This window comes from Podarcis vaucheri, assembly GCF_965113315.1.
Source record: "Podarcis vaucheri genome assembly, chromosome: 15".
Classification (NCBI taxonomy): domain Eukaryota; kingdom Metazoa; phylum Chordata; class Lepidosauria; order Squamata; family Lacertidae; genus Podarcis; species Podarcis vaucheri.
The window spans coordinates 15,717,460-15,742,464 of NC_138753.1; the positions used below are offsets into that span (position 1 = coordinate 15,717,460).

Sequence of the window (25,005 nt, forward strand, 5' to 3'; positions counted from 1 at the left end):
GTGCGTTTATGTGTCAGGAAACGCTTCTCGCCATATAGATAAGGCCGTTTCCTGTCCGTTTTCTTTTTGAAAATGTCAGTGTACGTACGCGCCTTCAGTATGAACCGCACCCTAGCACAAAAGACCCTTTCTTGAAACTTTGCGCATTTTGCTGCCAAAATCCTGGCACGCCGCCCCTGCAAAGAATACTTCCCAACTGAACGCCTTTGGAACGAGAGGAACCACAGAACAGGCAGCGGCATTTGGGCCTCTTTTATCTCAGCTTGTAAAGGTTTTATCATTTTACCACAACAGCAATATCAAAAGTTGGCTTTAGCTAAAGGCAGATAAAAAAATGGAAAGGCCAAATGCGTAATTTTTAACAACTTAATTGGACCCTGGGGAGTGCCATATCCTTCCTGCTGGGTAAAGAACAGCCTTTTTATTGAAGAAATCCGGGTTGTCGTTTATGCCTGTCATATTCCAAACGGCATGGATGAACGCTGGGATTTCTGAACTGGGGGGTGAAATGAGAGTTTTTGAGCACCTGATGGATGGAGAGCTAGGGGGTGACTCACATTGGGGGTGACTGTGAGGGGCCAGTCACTGCCTCTCAGCCCAACTTACCTCACAGGGTTGGAAAATTGTAACGCAATATCTGTTTTAAAAAGACCAGTGTAATAAAATCAAACAGTGGTAGATAACAGAGGACAAGGCCCAGAAAGGGACCCCAAAACATGGCATTGCTGCAGAAAATTCATTTTTCGCACGGCGCGATTCCTGCATAGAAATGTGTGGGAGAGTAATAACACAAGCCTGAGATGGGTTAATAGTTTTTACTGCAGCCCCAGGAACTGGATTCAGCCCACCCCCTCAATGGCATCAGGCAGCTCATTTTACTTTGCCTGAGTGGTTTGAAATCAAACCTCACAAGCAAAGGAACAGGCTGCTGCAGATGATCTGCTGTTGGGCAGGGCCTACAAATCCCACCCTCAGCAGGGAGACGCATCATTTCCTAACGTCATATGGGCGTGGCTCATCCGGAATGGCCTCATAGGGTAAATGGAGAGGCCTGGTGGGACAAATCGGGCCCAGAGTCCAAACATTTCCTGTGGTAGCCCCGGGCAGAACAAGCAAGGAGCTATTATTCCATTTAAAACTTGCTCGCCTCTTCCAGTGCCTGAGCAACTGAAGCAAATGTTTCAAAAACGTTCCCTGACCCACACATGAGGATTCTATGGTTGTAGCCGCAGATATTTGATCTCTTCAGCCAAAAGGGGAATTTCACATTTATGCAGCACAGCCTAAGGCAACTTACTGGGAAATCTGTGCAGCCAATTACAATTCTGTATGAGGAAATATATAATGACCTCCATTAACAAAGAAATGTTCCAAAATCCATCTCATCTACCAGAAGCACAGGAAAACGTTTTTATCCCTGCTCAGGTGGTGCTTGTCTGAAACACAGACAGAAGCAAGCTCCCTCCCTATGGGAGCCAGAAACGAGTCCTGTGGAAAGCTTCTGCAGAGGATCACCCAAAACTACAATGTCCAGAATTCCAAGTGGAGCAACGGACTGAGACCACATTGACACCATATATTTAAAGCATTTTAAACAGTCATGGCTTCTCCCTCCCCCAAAGAATCCTGGGAGCTGTAGTTCGTTAAGGGTGTTGAGGCTTTCCATCCTAGAGCTTGTTTAATGGTCAATTCCCCCTTCCCTGGGGACTCTGCAAATTATAGCTCTCTAAGGGGAAACGAGAGTCTCCTAAGGACTCTCAGGACCCTTCACAAATTACAGCTCCCAGAATGATTTGCGGGAAGCCATGGCTAGTTTAAAGCGGTATCAGATGGCTCTATATGTAGGGCTGCTCTAAATGTAAGGGGTGAACGTTGCCTTGGTGTAAGCACACCATGGTGGTTAAACCAAATCAAGTGTGGCAGAATCCAGTTAAGCGAGACAGACCTTTGATAAGCTGCCAGCACCCAAATTTAAGGCAACTTAGTTTTCCATTTCCTGAGAGCTGAGCCAGGTTACCCAAATAACAGAGACCCCAAACGTAGCGTAGAGTTCAAGGGCTTGGCTTCTTGCTTCAGGCGTGACACCAGAAACACAGTTCCCTCATGTTCCTGCAGGGCCCCGGTCTGGAGAGAGACGCCCAAGCCCCTTTGGGACAAACTCCACCATCCACAATCAGGAAGAACGAAGCAGGCCAAGGGTCATTTTGGTGGGGTCTGTGATCTTCCTACCTCCCCTCCATCCCACAGTGCTATATAAAATGGAGCAAAAATTGGCTGTGGAAATGCAACTGGGGAATGTTCAGGGGTGCGAATTTCGCACACAGAAACCCACGGAACCACTGACTACATGGCATGAATCTGACCACACTGAAGGGATCAGGTTAGAAGGCAAAAAGGCAACACTGGGTTTCCAGGACTGCAAACAGAATGAGGTGCAGTTATTGCCCCCGCTTGGGGAGAAGCACAAAGTTTTCACCGTTACCTTTTGCTCAAAAATGACAAATTGCTCTTGCCTGCTTCTTCGAAAGCACATTGCTCATCAGTGAGTAGAAGATGAGAACCCGCCTCAGATTTGTCTGGTGGTTATCAAAGACCTCCTTGCAAAGGTTTCCGAGGCTAATGTAAATGCTAAAATCTCCCTGAAAAGATCTTAAACCAACCTGATGTTCTCAAGACTACAATTCCCATCATCCCCCAGCCAGCATGTTGAGTGTTGTAGTCCAAATCAACTGGAAGGTGAAGGCTTGTCTATAGACTGTGTCTCTAAAAGGAGTTCTGGCTGTTGTTGTTTTGAGAGTGTCAACACCCCGAGATGTCCTTGGCTTTGTTCTTCCGTTGGAATCGGGTGTCCATTGGGTCAAAGCCCCTTTCCTTCGCCCCAAAGACAGCCCACTGAGGAGTCGGGGCAACATAGTCAGCCGAGGTGAACGTCTTGGCTCCCCCACTCTGCTCGTACTGGCGAAAGAGGTCCTGAAAGCGATCATAGTTGATCCAGGTGTGCCACTCCCCGCTGATCTTGAACTGAAAAAGGAAAGGGAGACACACACCCCCATGAACCATTGATCGTCCCCCTCCAGAAAAATTGTCTTTTTTTAATTAAAAAACAACAACTGGACAAAGAACAAAAGATCAAATCAGAGACAGCAAGCTCAGCTGGCACAAGCTTGAGGATTCAAATTAAACTCTGCCACATCAACAGCAAAAAGATGATGAATGCAAAGTCCTGATCAAAACTGTGTGTGCTACAGAATTCCTTTATCTGATTCAAAATTATATTGCCCAGGTTGGGGTACACCAGAGTTCCCCTTGATGATTTTGATCAAGGTCAGGGTGAGACGTTCTCTCCCTTCCTTGGAGAGGTAAATAAACACTTATCAGTTCCTTTCCCCCGTGACTACACCTGACCATTTTCTAAACACTATTTGTGCCATTGTTTGATTACCATTTTTTCGACGTTTGCATCTGCTGTAGTTTTTACAATATTGTTTCAATTGGTGAGATGTTTGTTTTTGTGTGTGTAAATATTGATTTACTGTCACTGCCATGAAGCGTTTTGAAATGTGTTATGACTGAAAAACAGCGAGCAAACAAAAAAATTACAAGCTGAAGACATCTTTGCAAGCTTAAGGATCAGAAACTTGAGGTCGAGAGTTCAAATCAATGGTGGCAAAATAAGGATCCACCTACCTTCTTGTGGGCAATCAGGAGGCAGTTGGAGTGCTCATGCTCGCAGGCGATTTCATAGTCCGGGAGAAGGTTGACTAGCTCCTGGACAAAGTGCCCCACCTCCACGTGCCACGGGATGTTGGCCATGGTGAGGTTGCTGGCTGAGCTTTCTCCACAGTAGGTCACACCCTGTCAGAGAAAGAGGGAAACGTTTCAGGTCTGTAGAGGAAGGGATAGGGAAACTGGTCTGCGCGTCACATGCGAGCCAGCACTAAATCACATCGTTCCAAGTTGGACTTAACTCTTTATTAGCAAGAACACCATCTACACAGGCTTGGTAGAGTGCCAGGCCTAATGAGCACAGCAGCTCATCCCTGTAGACCTTGTCTCATGGATCAGTTGCCAAGACTCAAAATCCCCATCTCCCATCTAAGTTCCCACCTCTCCAGGGCTTTTTCCTAGCAATCAGAGACTGCACTTGTGTGAAGCCAAACTATCCTCCGCCCTCTTCATGCCTCTTATGATTCTGGGAGATCAGGAGGGGGGCAGAGCTTGTCGCAGAAGAAGGGGGAGATACCTAGGAGTCTGCACCAGCCGGACTCCTCGCTGCCTCTTGGCCTCCCTCCTCCCCTGCTTCAGCAGTCTGGGCTTTGCTCTGCCACAGATTCTTTCTCCCTCCTCATTAAACCATGTTGCCTCTTCAGCTTTTGACACTTCCTTCTCCTAGGCTTCTCCCTCTGGCCACTCATCATTGTCCCACCACCACTCCCCAGGCTTTGAGCCTTCTTCCCTGGTTCTTCCCACCATTCCTCCATGCCCAACCAGTGGTCCACTACACCCACTCTTTCCAGGCCACACCTCTCACCAGCTCAGCATCAAATCCTCCTTGTTTGGGCCTGGCTGGAGAACAGGGGACACATTCACACTACACGTTTAAAGCACTACAATACCACTTTAAATAGCCCTGGCTCCCCACCCCCTGCTGCAGAGAATTCTGGGAGCTGTAGTTTGTGAAGAGCACTGAGAGTTAGGAGGCCCCTCAGAGAGCTACAATTCCATGAGTTCACTGGGGACAAGGATTGACTGTTAAACCACTCTAGGAATTGTTGTTCTGGGGTGGGGTCTCCTAACACCTCTCGGCCCCCTTAATAATAATAATAATAATAATAATAATAATAATAATAATAATAATTTATTTATACCCCGCCCATCTGGCTGGGTTTCCCCAACCACTCTGGGCGGCTTCCAACCGAATATTAAAAACAATACAGCACCAGACATTAAAAACTTCCCTAAACAGGGCCTTGTCTTTTAAAAGTTAAATAGTTTTTTATTGCCTTGACATCTGCTGGGAGGGTGTTCCACAGGGCAGGCGCCACTACTGAGAAGCCCCTCTGCCTGGTTCCCTGTAACCTCACTTCTTGCAGCAAGGAAACTGCCAGAAGGCCCTCAGCGCTGGACCTCAGTGTCCGGGTTCAATGTTGAGGGTGGAGACGCTCCTTCAGGTATACAGGACCGAGGCCGTTTAGGGCTTTAAAGGTCAGCACCAACACTTTGAATTGTGCTCAGAAACGTACTGGGACCGGTGTTATATGATCTCGGCGGCCACTCCCAGTCACCAGTCTAGCTGCTGCATTCTGGATTAATTGCAGTTTCCGAGTCACCTTCAAAGAGCGCATTGCAGTAGCAAACTACGGCTCCCAGAATTCTCTGGGGGAAGCCTTGACCAAAGGCCCATTAAGCCCAGCAGAACAGCCAACCAGATGCCTCGGGGAAGGCCATAAGCAGGGACACAAAGGTAACAGCCCTCTCCCATCCCTTGAACCCAGGAACAAGCAAGTCAGCCACACTGCTGTTGGACAGGGAGACTCCACTCTGCCAGCAGTGACAGATCCCCCTCTCCCCTCCACAAACCCACAAACTATTTTTGCAAAGGCAGGTCTGAAGTGCAAACAAAAGCAGCCAAACCCAACCTGCCCTTTGGGTATTTTGGTGTGATTTTTGGATCCAGGCCCATGCAAACCATCCCTTCAAAGTGTTAGCTGTGCAAACTTTCATTGTTTTGGTAGGCTGAATTTGCACCCAGGGAAAGTGGAGGTGATGGTGAAGTCTGTTATGAGAAGGACGATGCCACCCTGATGATCAACAACTCACTTTAACCTCGATAAAATCCGGTTTGCCAAGAGACACCAAGTCAGAGTAGGCCTTCAGTTCCTCCACATTCCAGGCTTTCACCAGTGTGAGCCGATAGACAGTGCGCTGTTGCTGATAGGGGGAAAAGGAAGCGGGTTCAAATTAAATTGCGCCACATCAACAACAAAAAGAAGCTGACAGTCAGGACTGCATAGCCCTGATCAAAACTGTTTGCACTACAGAAATTCCGTTATCTGACCACATTTTGAAAGCTGCAGATAGTGAGCTTTTCGGTCACACACAGAGGAAGAGGCCACAAAGTGAGAGAGGGAGACTAAGGTAACACTAACTCCATGCACTTAGACGCTCATGGCTTCCCACAAATAATTATGGGAATGATAGTTTGTTAAGGGTACATTAACAGAATTGTCATGTTTTATATGAGAGTATAGCTGATAAAAATTTAAATAAACAAAATTGAACATAAATAAGAATTGGGAGGGGGAGTGAATCCCTAGTCACCCTGGGGTAGGGATAGGAAAACTCTGGCCCTCCAGATGTTTGGGACTACAATTCCCATCATCCCTAGCTAACAGGACCAGGGGTCAGGGATGGTGGGAATTGTAGTTCCAAACATCTGGAGGGCCAGAGTTTGCCTATGCCTGCCCTAGGGTCTAAAAAGGCAATGCTAGCAAATCTGAAATATTGTACCAGGCCTGACACGGAGAGGTGGAGGGGCTATCTGAAAGACCATATTCTTCCCTATGAACCTGCCCAGGCTCTGAGGTCTTTGGTGAAGACCCTTCTCTCAATCCTGCCACCCTCACAGGCACGCTTGGTGGGGATGCGGGGCAGGGCCTTCTCGGTGGCTGCTCCCAGACTTTGCAACTCCCTCCTAGAGAGGCTAGACTGGCTCCCTTCTTGTCCTGCTGCTGGCAAGTGAAGACTGTTTTATTCCGACAGGCCTTTGTGGACTGGCTGTTTTTTTAAGGAAAGGGCTTTTAATAAGCCTGTGCTGTTTTCACTATGTATTAATTTTTTAATATATTGTCTTAAGCCTATTAGCGTTTAATTACTCTTTAATGAGTGACTTTTATGTGTTTTTAGCTTTTTCTGTTGTATCCGTGCTGCTTTTAACTCGTTTGAGCCACCCTGGGAGAAAGGTGGGATAAAAATGCATAATCATTTAATAATAATAATAATAATAATAATAATAATAATAATAATGATACCCAAATTTGGGAGGGAGGGAGGTCAATATGCGTATACAATAGAGACATTAATAAGATGTTGTAGTTTTCTGAAAGATTGTAATGGAAATTTAGGCTAGTTTATGTTGTTTAATTTAGGTTAGTATTTGTTGTTTATTGCTGTTTGTATTATTGAAGGAAAACGAATAAAAATAATTTAAAAATAATAGTAATAAAACCTGAGCTTTTGGCCTAGAGAATCAAGCTGAAATGCCTTCAGCTTGATCACAACCTTTAACTTACCTTATTGCAGCAACGGAGGGTGGGAGGGAATGACAACAATTGAACAGGGTACCTTTTCTGCCAGGGCTTGCAAGCTGTCCAGAAACCTCTGCCAGAAATCCTTGAAGAGAGGCCGGTCGATCTTCTTCAAGCTGTCTCTGGTGCCTGCGTCGACGCTGACGTAGAGCTGCGTCACAGGTTCGAGGGTCCTTTTCGGCAGGAGGGGAAGGGAAGGGGGGGGGAGAAGGTCCCAAGAGAGTTTAGAACGCTGCAGCCGAAGAAAAATCAAGATACATTTCCCCCTCCCTCGCAAAGGAAAAAGAGCTTGTCTAAAGCAGGGCCAGGGAACCCTTTTCTAACCCAAGGGCCAAATGCCCTCCTGATTAACTTGCTGGGGGCCACACGCCTGCAGCAAAAAGCAGGTGGAGTGATGGATGCTTCATACAGTAAGCTACATTCCACACATGCAAAAGTCTAAGGTTCCTGGACATATCCAGGGAAGGAAGAGAAATGTTCACAGGTCAAGGAAACATTTCAGCAAGGCATGAGAACCTAAGAAAAACCCTGCAGGATCAGGCCAATAGCAGAGGGCCTTCTCGGTGGTGGCGCCCGCTCTGTGGAACGCCCTCCCATCAGATGTCAAGAAAATAAACAACTACAGTCATACCTTGAGTTGAATGCGCTTTAGGTTAAGCGCGTTAGAGTTGCGCTCCGCGGCAACCCGGAAGTAACGGAGCGCGTTACTTCCGGGTGTCGCCACTCGCGCATGCGCAGACGCTCAAAATGACGTCACACGCATGCGTGGTAGCGGCGAAACACGGCATGTGCATGCACCATCGCATCTTACGTTCCGCTTGAGATGCGAACGGGGCTCCGGAACGCATCCCATCCACATCCCAAGGTACTACTGTATCTGACTTTTAGAAGACATCTGAAGGCCCTGTTTAGGGAAGTTTTTAATGTTTGATGTTTTACCACTTTTTCATCTTTATCATCATCACCATCATCATTCTGTTGGGAGCCACCCAGAGTGGCTGGGGTATAAATAATAATAATATTATTATTATTATTATTATTATTATTATTATTATTATTATTATTATTATTATTGTTATTATTATTATTTAGTCCAGCATCCTGTTTTCACAGTGGTTGACCAGATGCCTCAATAGGAAACTTCCCACGCAAGATTTGAGCACAAGATCAACCTCCCCGCCTGAAGTCCTTTCTTCCTGTCCCGAATCTTCCAACACAGTGTTAGGAGAGAGGGAGAAAATCTTTTCTCTATCCACTTCCTCCATGCAATGCATGCCTTTTATAAACTTGTATCATGTCACCTTTTGCTCACCTTTTCTCTAAACTAAAAACTCCCAAACGCTGCAAGCTTTCTTCATAAGGGTCACTGCATCCCCTTGATCCCTCTGGCGGCCCTTTTCTGAACCTTTCCCCAATAATTCTGGTCTCTCAGCCTAAGCTACCTCACAGGGCTGCTGTGAGGGTGAAACGGGGAGGCAGAGAACCCCGCATGCCATCTTGAGCTCTTGGGAGGAAAAACCAAGGGAAAGAGACGGAAGGATAACGAGAAAAGCAGCTTCTCTTCCGGGCCTCACCTGATTTCCTCTGGGAACTGTGCATTTGTAACAAGGAAGCTTGAAATGTTCTTGCGATGGAGCAGCTTTAGGAAACGGTTGATTTCAGGGTACATGATTGGCTCCCCAACAAGCGACAGGGCACAGTGCTTGGGTTCCATCCCTTCTTCAAAACGGTCGTTCCTCACGCCCGGGACACCTGCAAAACGGAGGAGAAGAGGGGTGTTTGTGGGCTTGCACAGATGTAGCCTAAACAGCTCCACCCACGGAGGGACTGGGAGAAAGAAGCTGACAACTGGGTGGGAAGGAGGAGTAAGAACCTGGCACCCAGAAATCTCCATGTGGATCTGCGCCAGTAGCAAAACGCGCCAGGCGCTTGGGGAATTTCAAACTGCTGAGATTTCCATTCCACCTTAAGGAGCAGACATGTGGAACTGTTGTGTGTCACATGTCTGTTTACATTCCAGCACAGCTTGCTGGGAACTTCCGTTGTGTGTATAGCTTTTTCTCTGTCTCTCTGAGAAGACGAAGAGAGAGACAACATGTTTCTTTGTCCTGATTTATGATTAATAAATCTGTAGTTGTAGTATGCTTTCTTAAGCCTCATACCTATTTTGTGTGCGCAGTTTGATCTGCTGATAGTGTGCCCTGGCTTTGAAGCCCGGGTCGCTGATTTATGTCGGAACAGAGGTCGGTGGGTCTTTGCAGTGGGATGGCTGGATGGGAGCGACTCAGCTGGGGCTAGCCAGCTGGCCTTGCGACCCTCTGCATGTCAACACGAACATGGCCTACTGGCAGCGGTTTCAGGCAGTTTCTCCCACTCCTGCTTGGAGATGCTGCCTTGGGATTGCAAGGCACTGAGCAAGAGCATAGGCAGCCCCTGGAATACCTTTGAATTGCTTGATCAGGCTCTGATGGTTCTCAATGGCCTCCTGCAAGATCATTTCGGGAGGGTCCATTTTCCACCGCCACTCTGTGCCCACAGGGTTTGTGTGGTGCCTGAAAATAATTTAATACAAATTAAATATACACTACACCATAGTCACTGTGAATAGATTGTACAAAGCTACCTCCCACGCATATAAGGCACCCCTCCTTCCATTCATAAGAAAAGCCTTAATTAATCAAAGCAGGTTTTCAGCATTCTGTCCTCATTAGTGGACAGCAAGATTTAGGCCACATTCACATAGCGCTATGATACCACTTTAAGCAGTCATGGCTTCCCCCAAAGAATTCTGGGAGCTGTAGTTCATTAAGGATGCCGAGAGTTGTTGGGAGAGATCCCCATTCCCCTCCCGGAACTACAATTCCCAGGCATCCCTGTGGAAAGGGATGGTTAAACAATTCTGGGAACTGTAGCCGTGTGCAGGGAATATTGGGCCTCCTAATATCTCTCAGCACCCTTAACAAACTACTGCTATCGGGATTCTTCGGGGGAAGCCAAGACAGTTTTAAGTGGCACCATAGTGCTTTCTAGCTATAGTGTGAATGTGGCCACAGATTCATAAGAGACCTGCTGGATCAGGCCAACAGCCCACCTAGCCCAGCATCCTGTTCTTACAGTGGCCAGCCAGATGCCTGTGGGGAACCTGCAAGCAGAATTCAAGTGCAAAAGCACTCTCTGCTCCTGTTGTTTCTGGCAACGGGTATTCGGAAGCATTAATATGGAGGCAGAGCAAAGCCATTGTGGCTAGGAGTCATTGATAGCCTTCTCCTCCTGCATTAATTTGTCCAATCCTTTTTCAAACCATTTAGGTTGGTGACCTCCTGTGGCAGTGAGTTCCATGGTTTAACTCTGTGCTGCATGAAGAATGGATTTCTTTTATCTGCCCTGAATCTCCCAATACCCAGCTCTACTGGATGTCCACAAGTTCTAGTGCTATGAGAGAGGATGAAAAACTTTCCTCTATCTACGTTCTCCATGCCGTGCATAATTTTATACGTCTCTGTCACATTGCTTCTTACTTGCCTTTTCTCTAACTAAAAAGTCCCAAATGCTGCAGCCTTTCTTCAAAGGGGAGTCGCTCGCATCCTCTCTCTCTCATATAAAACTTGGCCACCCATTGAAAACCAGTTGGCTGCCAATAAAGGAAATTTTACAAATGGCGACTCTGCTGCCACAAAAACCCATTTTTGAGTTGTTCCCCAAAAAGGAAAAGATACCATCATAAGAGGAGTGGCCTAGCTAGGGCCACCAGCAATGGCAGCTAAATGCAAACCTCCCTGTACAGGAGCAGTCTATCTCCAGCTCAAAAGGTACTCAAAAGGTGAACCACAGGGGAAGGACGATGCAGTTTTGCCTGGCTTGCAGATTTCCCAGAGGCAACTTGTTGGTCACTGCAGGAAAAGAGGATGCTGGACTGGACCAGGGGGGATGGGGCGGGCTTTGGTTTGTGTCCCCAACCCCTACCCAGTTTCTCACCTCCAGCAGAAGACGCACTTGTTGGCGCAAGCCAAGCTGGGCGTGGTCTCCAGGCAGCGGTGGCTCTCAATGCCATAGAAGGTGTGCTTGTAACAGCCGCCTCTCCCACGAAGCATTGACTGGTGGGAGGCAAATAGAAAGCAATACGGTTAGAAAAAAAATCCCCAAAGCTAAAAATGTGCTGGAATCAAAACACATCCAACTAGCAGAGATTATTTATAGGAGGCCTTTGCGGAGGAGGAAAGACATCTCTTAAAAAGGTGGGCACAATGGAAGGGATGAGGAGCATCTATGGATCACAGCTCCTGCCATTCCTGACCACTTGGCCATGCCAAAGTGGTCTGGAGGGCCACAGACATTCCTCTTCACTGATTCAAGAATCCACCCAGGGAAGGACATTAAATACCTTTGTCCACCGACAGAGCTTCACTCCAGAGTGGCTCCCGATCAACTTGTAGCCTGAAATCAGAAGAGGGATTTGTTTGTTTTCTTGAGCGTACGGAGATCTAGCAGAAACACATGGCTAAAGGAGCCTGCACCAACCCTCCTCCCGTGTTTTGGCCTGGCTGGAAACAGGTCCTTGAACTCTGGAAATGCCTATTTGCTTGCCTGGATGGAGAACAGAGGGGGCTGGGTGAATGTGAAGAAACGAGCATAGCGTACAAAGGTAAAATTCACCAGCATGTGCTCCACCCTGAAGGCTGCTCATAAGGGAACCAGTGTCAGAGGATGTGAGAATCGGCAGCAACAGCAGCACCTAACCCTAACCCTGCCAAGTGACCCCTGGAATGTCAAATTATACCTGAGGAAACATCTCCACCCCCATCGTTCAGCCCAAACACTGAGGTCCTCCTCTGAGGATCTTCACTGCGAGAAGTGAAGCTACAGTGAACCAGGCAGAGAGCCTTCTCGGTAGTGGCACCCACACTCTTTGGAACACGCTTCCATCAGATGTCAAGGAGATGAGCAACCTTTAGGAGACTTCTGAAAGCAGCCCTGTATAGGGAAGCTTTCTATTGTGCAGTGTTTTATCATGTTTTTATATTTGTTGGAAGATGCCCAGAGTGGCCGAGGCAAGCCAGTCAGATGGGCAGGGTACAAATATTAAAATCATTAATAATATTATTATTATTTATTAGGATGGAAGCTCTCAAACTCACAATATATTTGCAAATATCCAACCTCACTTTCCTGAGGTTGGCACAGTTGCTTAAGAAAACAGAGATACAACAACCAGAACAGAAAAGGGCATGTGCCTTGAAAGGATCCGTTTTCAAGCACCTTTTACCAACAGGGGCAAGATGCCACAACTGCATTTGTGCCTGCTTAGGCGCTGTGGGTTAAACCACAGAGCCTAGGGCTTTCCGATCAGAAGGTCAGTGGTTCGAATCCCCGCGACGGGGTGAGCTCCTGTTGCTCGGTCCCCGCACCTGCCAACCTAACAGTTCGAAAGCACGTGAAAAGTGCAAGTAGATAAATAGGTACCGCTCTGGTGGGAAGGTAAACGGCATTTCCGTGTGCCGCTCTGGTTCGCCAGAAGCGGCTTAGTCATGCTGGCCACATAACCCGGAAGCTGTACGCCGGCTCCCTCGGCCAATAAAGCGAGATGAACGCCGCAACCCCAGAGTCGGCCTTGACTGGACCTTATGGTCAGGGGTCCCTTTACCTTTTACCTAGTGGGCTTCCCTGAGGGCATCTAGTTTGGCCAGAACAGAATGCTGGGCTGGATGGTTTGATGCAGCAGAGCTCCCCTTAGGTTCAAGGGCTGCTGATCAGGAGAGGGAAACTGAGACTGGAGAACCTGGAGACAATTCCTGCCAATCACACCCAGCTTTTTCCTGCCAATCATGTCCATTTTTCTAGCCCAGGCAAGCCAAGGACAGGCGGCAAGCTTCACAGCCTAGGACAGATGCATCCCCCCCCCCCGGGTCTCCTTGCACCCTGGAGTCTCCTGCCCCTTGGGCCTCCTTGCAGTCCACATCACCTTGTTTCGTGAGGGCATCCCGCAAAGCTGGCGTGATCATCTCTCTCAAGGCATCCTCCCCTCTCCGCTGGAGCCGCCCCATCTTCTCGACCTCTTGGTCAAGCTCACGCTCTCTCTGCAGAGGGATGGCAAAACTAGGCCTCACTTTCTTCATTAGCAGAAGCAACAGAGTGTTAATGAGCAACAGAACAAACAGATCGTCAGCCCCATCAAATTCAGGGAAGGCACAAACATTCTCTTTAGCGTTGGTCCTAGAGCAGAAGGATGAAGGTACGTCTGCAGCTCTCCATAAGAACCCTGCTGGATCAGGAGAGGCTTTTCTGTGTTATGGAACTGTAGAATTAGAATAGAATGCCAAGGGTCATCTAGTCCAACCCTCTGCAATGCAGGAATCACAGCTAGAGAATCGCTGACAAAAAGCCATCCAACCTCTGATTGAAGCCCTCCCAACGCAGGAGAGTCCACCACCATCAAAGGGAGCCCTTTCCTCTGTCAGACAGCTCTTACCCTCAGAATGTTCTGCCCAGTGTTTAGTCAGAATGTCTTTTCCTGCAATTTGAATCCATTGGTTTGGGCCCTACCCTCTGGAGCAAAAGAAAACAAGCTTGTTCCATCTTCCATGAGACAGTCCTTTAGATATTTGAAGATTGCTATCACATCTCCTCTCAATCTTCTCTTCTCCAGGCTAAGCATACACAACTCCTTCAACTGTTCCTCATAAAGCTTAGTTTCCAGACCCTTGATCACCCTCCTCGGCACACGTTCCAGCTTGTCAACACCCTTCTTAAAGGCAGCCATTTTGTGATATACCCCACTCTCACAGCAGCCATTTTGTGACTGGTGCCCAGGACCCTTTATCAGAATTCCAAATTTACCAAGCGGCCCTCAAAAGGTTGGCAAGCCCAGGGATATGTCAAAGTGTTGGGGCCTGCTTTCTTGCTTTCTGCACTACTAGCTCTTTCCATCCCAAAAAATGGAAGTGTGATATTTATTTATCGGCTCTTCATGGGTACCAAGGAGAACAACTTATAGGAGCCAAACCATACCATATACTGGACACAACCTCTCTACCACATGCTTCGTTATCAGTGTAAACAATAAAACCATATCAAATTGCATGAAAACCGCCGCGCTTCTTTTGCCCTCTCATCACTTTGAACTTGTCAGATTATTTTTCTAATACCGGAGTCTGCCAAACTGTGTTGTACCACTGGTCTAGGATTAGAGGCGTTAGGGATTTCCAAGCTTGACTTAAACCCCGTGATTGTCATCTGAGACCCTTTCTCAGGAGTTCTGGAGGGTGGCAACACGAGAACGGGCCTTTTCCGCGGTGGCTCCCCATTTGTAGAACGCTCTCCCCAAGGAAGCTTGCCTGGAGCCTTCATTACATATCTTTAGGTGCCAGGAGAACGCATTCCTCTTTAACCAGACCTTTGACAGTTAAACAATCTATGTTCTTTTAAGTGTGCCGGGGGGGGGTATTCTTTATTATATTATGCATTTTGTGTTCTTAAGTTGTAAACCACCTGTGATCTTTGGATGTAGGACGGTATTAAAATTTAAGAAATACTAATAATAATTTAGGAACAGCTGTATACAAGTATTTTTATAAATGAACCAACGAGAACACACAGCCACAGGGCTGAAAATAAGAGTTCACTGTTACCTGGGCTTTCTTCATGTGGCCCATGACTCTGCCCAGGTCTTCCACATCCACCATCTGGTTCGCACCCTCTCCCTCTTCATTGCCAGAATCCTCTTCGCTAGTGGTCTCAAAAAGCTCCTCCTCCACCACCTCCTCCTGTGAAAACAAAAGAGGGCTTGCAAATGCCACATGGCCCAAAATCACCCTGCTCTCCTCCACCCACCCACCCCCACAAAAGGCCACTAGGCTGGATTTATTTCTCTTTTTTTTACATTTATATCCCACCTTTCGCTCCTCCAATGAGCTCAAGGTGGCATACATAGTTCTCCCCCCTCCTCATTTAATCCCCACAACAATCCTGTGAAGTAAAAAAAAAAAAAGGTAAAGGACCCCTGGACGGTTAAGTCCAGTCAAAGGTGACTCTGGGGTTGCGGCGCTCATCTTGCTTTCAGGCCCACAGACAGCTTTCTGGGCCATGTGGCCAGCATGACTAAACCGCTTGTGGCACAACTGAACACCATGACGGAAACCAGAGCGCAGGGAAACGCCGTTTACCTTCCCACCACAGCAGTACCTATTTATCTACTTTCACTGGAGTGCTGTTGAACTGCTAGGTTGGTAGGAGCTGGGACAGAGCAACGGGAGCTCACCCCGTCGTGGGGATTCGAACCGCCAACCTTCTGATCAGCAAGCCCAAGAGGCTCAGTGGTTTAGACCACAGCGCCACCTGCCTCCTGCGAGGCAGGTAAGGTTGAGAGACCGTGATGACCTCCCTTGATCTGGACACTGGACGTCTCTTGCTGCAGCCTAGAATCGCATTAGCTCCTTGTGCTGCAGCATCACACTGTTGCTTTTTTAAGAGATATTTATTAAAATTTTCAAAATATTACAAAATGAAAAATAAAAATAAAAAATAAAAAACAGTTAAAAACAACTCAATCTTTCCATTACTTATTTTTCATTAGCTTGTTTCCCGGACCTCCTCATGCCTCCCTTTTTTGTATTCCAGTTCAGTTTGTTAGTTCAGCAAATCCTTCCCCTCTTTATTTATCCTAATCTTTAATCTTAAAATATTGTAACCTTAAATTTTTACCTATTAGTAATCCATTTTTCATATTCCCTTATAGTGTTACAGCTAAAAACCACTTAATTTCTCTCCAGCATCATTCTAACATTAATTTTACAGTATTTCTGTAAATAGTCTTTAAAGTTTTTCCAATCTTCTTCCACCGACTCTTCTCCCTGATCACACTGTTGGCTTGCTGTCCACACCCAGTCCCACTCACCCTCTGCTCCTGCTCCAACGATGTCTCCTGCCCAGCTTTCCTCTTGGAGCGGCACTTGCCCTTCTTACACTCCCCTCTGCAGGCCGCCTTCTCCCCTCTGCAGAGGGCCTGGAGCCTGGCCAGGAACTTGGCCTCCCAAGCCTCAAAGTCGGCCTCCAGGCTCCCATGCTTGCTCTTCACCACATTGGCGTCCCCCAGGGTGCAGGAGAGGACCCGCCGGGCCCCCAGCATCCACAGCCATTTGTCCACACTCCTGCCCACCTGTGGCGGAAACACAAGAGACCTGGGCGTAAGCAACGTAGGAAGCTGCCTGAGTGAGACCGTGATGTTCGTCTAGCTCAGTTTTGTCTGCACTGACTGGCAGCAGCTCTCCAAGGTTTCAGACAGGGGGACATTCCCAGGCCTACCAGGAGATGCTGCCGGGGATTGAACCTGGGACCTTCTGCATACAAGACAGGCGCTCTGTCACTGAGCTACAGCCCTGGGGAAGGCAGACCTTTAGGTGATTGAGTCCTAACACCATCAATATGTACCTTGCCACCCTTGTCAAAATAGCCCACCAGGGGTAGGGAGCTAAAGATCTGGCCCGCTGGTGGAATCCTGCTATACGTCCAATTTAAAAGAAAAAACAAAATATATTGTAAGAGCAAATGCAGGTGGTGGGATGGTATTAGTTTAAAAACCACCAGGTCTGTCTAAAAAGCCAGGACAGTCCAGCAACAAGTCAAAGATGACTGTTATGGGATGCTCCTCCTTGCAAGTTCTTAAGGGAAGATTGGGCAGAAATCTCCTGGAGATTCTTTAGGGGCAGGATTTGCTCTCTGAGGGTAACAGGTCAGATCAGATGATCCCTTGAGCCCTCTCCCTCATCTCAGTTTCTCATTGACTATTTAATTACTTATTTCATAAAATTCATACACCGCTCGATTGTAAAAAAAACAAGGACGCTTTTAGCAGGCGCCAAAAATAGTACAGCAAAGGCGCCTGCCTGAAATCAATAAGCAGGGAGTTCCCAAGTGCAGGTGCTGCTGCACAAAAAGAGGGATTTCTTCCAAATGTGGAATGGGTATTATGTGGCACCTGTGGCAAAACTAGTTTCACCAATCGAAGTGGTCAAGGGGGCCTATAAGGGAGACAATCTCCTGGGTAAACTGGACCCAAGTTTTAAAGGGCTTTAAAATATTAATAGTAACAGCTTGAATTTGACCTGGAAGCAAAGTGGCAAGCAGCACAGATCTCTGAGCAGAGGTGATATATGCTGACGTGGCCTCACTCCTGTAAGCAATTGTGCTGCAGCATTCTGCACGAATGGCAGCTTCTGGATCAAGTGCAAGGGAAGCCTCACATAGCAGCAGAATCTGCTCTCAGAGGGCAATGGGTCAAACTAGATGTCCTCCTGTGACCCACCCACCCACCGCATCTCAGTTTCTCACCAGCTCTCAGTATCAATTCTAGCAGGAATGACAAAAGGGACTCACAGTGTTGTAGTGATCGACATAGAGAGAATTCCCCAGGCCAAAGATGGCATATCTCAAGCCCTTCAGGTACGTTTTGCCAACTCGAAAGTCACTGGATGCTTCTTCTAGCCACTTGCAGAACCACACGGCATTCTCTGTCGGCTTCCCATCTGTGTAAGTGGCAACTAAGAAGACGCAGATGTTCTTGCTGCTTGTCTGGAGAGATTCCCACCAAATGGGGAAAAAATTCTCTGTTATTATTTTTACACCTCTCCCTCATAGAATTGTAGAGTTGGAAGGGATCCCAAAGGCCATCAAGTCCAACTCCATGCAATGTAGAAATCACTGCTAAGAAATATTAACTGCATGGAGTACGGGTTTTCTCAATTGTATGTTTTAGTTCACTAACCAATTACCGTATTTTTCGCCCCATAGGACGCACCGCCCTATAGGACGCACCTAGTTTTTTTTGGGGGGGGGAAATAAAGAAAAAAAAATATTTCCCCCCCCCCCCAGGCACGGGGCTGGCACGGGGGAAGCCCGAGCTTCCCCCGACCCCAGCCCCCAGAACAGCCTGCTATCCGCAAGCCTAGGGAGCCGCGCCAGTCTCCCCAGGCTTGTGGAGAGCTGCGCGAAGCCCGGGCGCGCTCTTCAGTGTGCCGGAGGCTTTGGAATGCAGGCAGCTCTGCGCAACCTTTGGGAGCCCGGCGCGGCTTGGCGCCGGGCTCCCGAGGGTTGCGCAGAGCTTCCTGAAGCCTGGAGAGTGAGAGAGGTCGGTGCGCACCGACCCCTCTCGCTATCCAGGCTTCAGCGAAAGCCTGTATTTGCCCCATAGGACGCACACACATTTCCCCTTCATTTTTGGAGGGGGAAAAGTGCGTCCTATAGGGCGAAAAATAATGTTAAACAGTAGAGCGGCATAAAACGGCAGACGGAAAAATAAGTGAGTCCTCTAAAGCAAAATGCACCTTTTCTCCCAAGTGATTAATTCACTAGATCTGCATAAATTTGCACCTCAGAAAATAAGTGAAGACTTCTAAAGTGAAATGCATCACCTGTCTTTGAACAAAGCTCACATCCATTGCAGGAAACGCTGTCTCAAAAGAGGAACCCCCTTCTGCTTCTCTTGCACACAGGGCAAAGGCCCTTGTTAGCTACAGATTTAGAAGTACTGTACTTGCATTTAAATATCATATTCGAGTTTTTATGTCTGCTGACCCATTTCACCAGGGGCACCTTTTTAAGCCAATCGAAATGTTTTAAAATCAATTACACAGTAAATATTCGCAAGTTTAAAGAGTTATCATCACTCAATTTGTACATTCTTGGCCATCGGTCCGTAGTCACCAGTATGTGGCATCTCTGAATGCCCAGAGCAGGAGAGGGGAATCCTTTTCAGCCCAAGAGTCCTGCTCAGGAGGCACTGATGGCCACCAGCTTGGATGGCTTTAAAACAGGATTAGACATGGAGGAGAGGGCTATCAAGGGCTGCTATCCATAACGAAAGCTATGCAATGCCTCCCCAGTTGGAGGCAGCAATGCTTTCTGAATACCAGTTGCAGGAAGTGCTCTTGCACGCAGATCCTTCTTGTGGTGTTTCCCGCTGGTGCCTGATTGGCCACTTTGAAAGGAGGATGCTAGACTAGATGGGCCCTCATTGGCCTGATTCATCAAGTGCTTCAGTGGTGGGCAGGAACCAACAAAAAGAGTGGGTGTGGTCAGAAGCAAAAGTAAGCAGTGGATGTGCTTCTTAGTTTTGTAGCGTAGGCTACACTGCAACCCTTCCAACATAAGATCAATATACTATCCAGGCAAGCTGTTCAAGGCACCATTCCAGGCCAGAGGTTCCTCACTGGCACAGTAGAGTTATAAACATATACACTTTTACACACCCCTGCAATATACCCTATTTTTTGCTCTATAAGACGCACCCGACCATAAGACACACCTAGTTTTTAGAGGAGGAAAACAAGAAAAAAATATATTCTGAATTAAATGTTGTTGAAGAGACTTTCTGCGGCTATCCCTGAAGCCAGAACAGCAAGTTCTGCTGTTCTGGCTTCTGCAATAGCTGCACAGCCTGCATTCGCTCCATAAGACGCACACATATTTCCCCATACTTTTTAGGAGGGAAAAAGTACGTCTTATAGAGCGATAAATACGTTATGCTATTAAGATAGAGTCGGTGAAAGCGAGTTTCATCAGGTTTCCCCATTTCCTGAGGCCCATGCATGTGTGAATCAGCTTTGGAGGTTGCCAACTTTTCTCCTGAGAGGAGTCCATACATGCTTCCTACAGATGGACGTTGACAATGGCTTCTACAGATGCACCTGGAAAAGTGTTTATCCAACACTGCAGCTACCTGGCAGGGAAAGTTGCACTTCTGGAACTTCCCCTGCCACACAGCCGTTAACAGCACAAGAGCCTAGTTAAGTGAGAGAGCTGGCAATGCCTGAGGTGCCTCCAAGCCGGCCCCCACCAAAGAAAATGAGAAGCAGGGGAGAAGAACGACCAACCTCGTCTCCTAGACAGTCGTCGGGGTCATAGTCCTTCATGTTGATGACTTCAGCAGGCAAGTTAAGGGAGGCAACAGACTCAGCAAGTATTGACGCAAATCTCTGCAAAGAGAAAAAGAAAATAATTATAACAATATTTATTCAATTTCTGGGTAGGTTGCAACAATTGAAAATACAACATTAAAAACAATTTTAAACGAATCACAGCTGCAAGAATAAGGTGGTTTCTAAACAGATTGTGTGTTTCTGTGTGTTTGTATTGCTGTAAACTGCTTTGATATTGTAGCACAGCAGTGCGTATATGTGTCTTCAGTAAATACTTTTTTATTGTATTTGTTTATTTATTGCACTTATTCTCCACCTTTTTCTCCAAGGAGCTCAAGGTGGCATTCATGGTTAATCCCCACAACAACCCTGTGAGGTAAGTTAGGCCAAGAGGCAGTGACTGGCCCCAAAGCATACCCACTGAGCTTCATGGACAAGTGGGGATTTGAACTTGTGATCTATGGTTGCAAGGGGTTCCATGGTCTAAATCAGAGGAATTTCAAATTTTTATTTCAAAGGAGAAATGAAGAAATGAATTAAGTTCCTCTGAGCACAAACAGAGTGCCTTCCCCCGAACAATAACAGCCGCCACCACACCCACCCACCAAAAGGAGAAGGCTCACTTTTTAATCTCACTGGTTTTATCACAGCACTGACCTTTGCTGTTCCAGTCTGAGAACCAAAAAAAATCTTCACCCCGGTGACATGGACTTTGTCAGTGCTGGGGCCTTTCTGCTCTCCTACAAGCCCTTCTGTAGCAATTTGGGGAAGGCTTGATTTTCTGAGTTGATTTCTATTCTGCAAAATAAGAAATATAAAACTGTAGGAGTCCTAAAGCATCAGTCTTCAACCAGTCCAGACCCAAGACACATCACTGACTCCCAGGCTGCAACATGGGACCCACATTTCCACTTTTAATTTATACACCTGCAGCTTACATAGTCTTTCAACAAAGTTGAAATTAATTAAGTCAAAGTTTGGCTTAATTTTATTACATATGTATAATACAAATGTGGGACGCGGGTGGCGCTGTGGGTAAAAGCCTCAGCGCCTAGGGCTTGCTGATCGAAAGGTCGGCGGTTCGAATCCCCGCGGCGGGGTGCGCTCCCGCTGCTCGGTCCCAGCGCCTGCCAACCTAGCAGTTCGAAAGCACCCCCGGGTGCAAGTAGATAAATAGGTACCGCTTACCAGTGGGAAGGTAAACGGTGTTCCGTGTGCTGCGCTGGCTTGCCAGATGCAGCTTTGTCACGCTGGCCACGTGACCCGGAAGTGTCTCCGGACAGCGCTGGCCCCTGGCCTATAGAGTGAGATGGGCGCACAAACCCCAGAGTCTGTCAAGACTGGCCCGTTCGGGCAGGGGTACCTTTACCTTTACCTTTATAATACAAATAATGAAATAACACCTCCCCCCCACACACACACAAACCACAGTATGCAACAATTTGGAATGCATGAGATACTGAGAATTTAATAAATGTTTACATTAAACTGACATAATATTTATTTTTTACTTACTTGTTCTTTGATTATCAGTGTATGTTCTTCATTTGATATCCCCAATCTAGATACAGTATGTATGTGCGGATTGTACTAACTTAATAACTTTTAATTTTAAATGGATGTAGGTGCCAATTTATTTATGGAAGTTAGCAAAGTCATTTTCTACAATATTTGGTAGCTACAGTACATACAGTATCAGGATCAAAGGGGTTATACTGTAACTTCTATGTAAACCAAAATTGTTAATAAATATATATGTATACTGAATAGTGCTAATAATATATGTTCTTTAGCAGCCACCATACGCTAGGCCCCTTCTTCAGGAAAGGTCACCAAGAACACCAAAGATGCTGGAACAGTGGGGGAAAGTACCTGCTTTTTGGTCTTACTGACAAACTGGATGCAGAGCCAAAGGCTGATCCCAAACACCGCTCCAGAGTACAAGTAGAATCTGTTCAGCCACAAGAAGGCCAGGTGAGCATAGAGGCTGTCCCACGTCTCCATGGTCATATCTGGAAGAAAGCAAAAATGCAGTGGACCTGTTGTTTAAGGATCTGTTGGTTAAGGACCTGTTTAGGATCACGGAGGAACACAAACCTCTTCCCCCAGTCTTTGACACTTGAGGTGTACAGTATATATATTTTAGGACCCACACTATTCTTCTTTCTTTAACAAAATGTATATGCTACTTGATTGTGAAAAACAAAACAAAACAGACTGCAAAACAGACTGCAATTTGCAGTCTAAGCAGTTTGCAATAATATATAGAAAATAGAGAGTTGGCTCTTGCTGCCCAGCTCCCCAAGGGACTGAGTCCCCTGAGTCCATGATGGGTCAGAGATGGATGGATGGAGGCAGGATGCAGTGAAAGCAAGGCGGTTCTTTATTTTTCTGTTGCAACAGAGTTCCCCCCTATTTTCAACATCAATATTCATGTGATTATTGTTTGTAACTATTTTAATGTTATCTACTTATTGTTTACGGACGCAGGTGGCACTGTGGGTTAAACCACAGAGCCTAGGACTTGCCGATCAGAAGGTCGGCGATTCGAATCCCCGTGATGGGGTGAGCTCCTGTTGTTTGGTCCCAGCTCCTAGGAGCCAACCTAGCAGTTCGAAAGCACATCAAAGTGCAAGTAGATAAATAGGTAATGCTCCGGCGGGAAGGTAAATGGCGTTTCTGTGCGCTGCTCTGGTTCGCCAGAAGCGGCTTAGTCATGCTGGCCACATGACCTGGAAGCTGTATGCTGGCTCCCTCGGCCAGTAAAGTGAGATGAGCGCCGCAACCCCAGAGTCGGCCACGACTGGACCTAACGGTCAGGGGTCCCTTAACCTTTACTTATTGTTTATTTCAAAAAAATTATATACAGTACAGCTTGATAGTAAAAAACAAACAAACCAAAACCCTAACAGCTGTTTACAAAAAAGATAAAACAATAAAATTACCAAAATTAAAAACAGATTAAAGCTCGCATAAACTTTCTAAACATCAGGTAGGCTAAAAACAAGGTTTTTGCAGGTGCTGAGAAGGGTACAGGGAAGGCAACCTGTCTGATGTCAAAGGGCAGGGAAGGACAGGTGCTGCCACACTAAAAGATCAAATTCTACAACTGCGGAGCAGAAATTACGTGAAATTGTTGCGGACCACGAGGGCAAAGGGTGGGTAAAAAATCGAACAGACCATAATAAGAACAACTGGGGTAAGCACACACAGAATCTGTTCGGTTCCTTCCCCAAAACCCCAATGCCAACTGAGTTTGAAAACGATCTCAGGGCTTTTTCCCGAGCAGGCACGCAGTCCTTACCCATCTCTAGGCAATCGAGCGGCAGCAACAACCACAGCAGCTTCCAGCCTAGCGGGTGGAAAAGAGGTTTACTCTCGAGGAGCAGCCCCACGAGCTCCTGGAAGGGGCCATCTTGCCCACCCCGCGGGATTCTGGGAAGGCTGCATTAACCCCTTTGAGGTGGCAGTTTCTGCAAATGTCTCGCCCCTTATCTTTCCCCTCCACGAAGGTTAAAAGATTTCGATTGCGGATCGCGGGCAGGAAAGTTTGCCTCTCCCCCGCCCGACCTTTAAGTCCCATTGAACTCAGAAGGGGGTTACTTTGGAGTAAATCGTGTCAAGAATTTGGGCGGCTAATTTTGCAATACCCTCCTCCTCCCCCACCCAATTTTATGATTTACCGTACTGTACTTTATTTACGAATCGCTTCCCAGGAAACAACTCAAAGCGATTTAACAACAATAAAAGCATAAGCTCCCCTGATAGTGTCCCTGACAAGGAATTTATTTTCATTTTTCTGAATGAGAAAGCAAAGCACTCAATACTGTACAATTTTCCAGAAGATGTCTTGTTTTAACTAAAGACGGAGCTTGGAGGGATCAGAGAAATTCCGTGTCACTGTAAAACATGTAAAACAATCAGAGCAAAACAACCAGAAGTCTATGATTTCTGGCGGAATCTATGGTCCTGTGTCAGAATTCTGATTATTTCACTCGTGTAAAAAGGCCATTGGGAGGAGGATGAACTTGCTAAATCATGAAACTCAGAAATTAAAATCACATCGAACTTGCTAAGTATGTATGAGGATGAAAAGCTGGTCTTGTTGACATTTTCATATCCACACCTTCTGAATTCCCTCTTCTGTATCAGTATTAAGTGTATTTTATTGTTATTATGTATTATATTTATAGCCTCTCTTTTTCTCCAAGGTGCTCATTGTCGACCATGGTTCTCCCCCTCTTCAGTTAATTCCCACAACAACCCTGTGAGGGAGGATAGACTGGGAGGCAGTGAGTGACTGGCCCAAGGTCACCCAGTGAGCTTTATAGCCAAGTGGGGATTTGAACCCTGGTCTCTCGCACATCATTCTGTCAGCACATAATTGATTTCATTGGGGCATGTTATGACCGGGAGTCTCAGCAAAAACAACAACCCTAAATCTGTTAAATTACGGTTTGAACAGATTTATTTTTAATTGTTTTAATTACTTTTATAGGATTACCTTTTATATGTTTTAACATTGGGTATTTTATCTGTGTTGTTTTACTTTGTGTAAGCCACCTCGAGTCCCGGTTTGTAAAGTTAATAAATGTTTTGTGTTTTTTAAAAGGGGGGAACAAGAAACAACATCAACTGGGTAGTGCCCCTCTGGTTTCAATGGGCCAGGTAACTCCCAGGTAAACCCATCTAGGAAGGGTGCGCCGGAACACGTCATCACGGGGTTTGATTTCCCACCCGGACGGAAATCGGAAAGCACCCACACCAGGCGCTCTCGTCTCTCGCGAGCT

At 46.8% G+C, this 25,005-nt stretch overlaps 1 protein-coding gene across 1 annotated transcript; it reads right to left on the reverse strand.

The window, feature by feature from the left end:
• Positions 1-237: 237 nt before the first annotated feature.
• On the reverse strand, positions 238-23,672 carry LOC309520041 (S-adenosyl-L-methionine-dependent tRNA 4-demethylwyosine synthase TYW1-like). Its single transcript, XM_082201418.1, has 16 exons — positions 23,520-23,672; positions 22,088-22,227; positions 20,873-21,013; positions 20,171-20,272; positions 17,676-17,870; positions 16,198-16,458; positions 14,933-15,067; positions 13,267-13,381; positions 11,689-11,741; positions 11,283-11,401; positions 9,750-9,859; positions 8,882-9,059; positions 7,345-7,480; positions 5,821-5,931; positions 3,688-3,855; positions 238-3,021 (listed from the first exon to the last, which is right to left on the reverse strand). The coding sequence occupies exons 1-16, from the start codon at positions 23,521-23,523 to the stop codon at positions 2,800-2,802; spliced, it is 2,190 nt and encodes a 729-aa protein (XP_082057544.1). The 5' UTR covers positions 23,524-23,672; the 3' UTR covers positions 238-2,799.
• Positions 23,673-25,005: the final 1,333 nt, after the last annotated feature.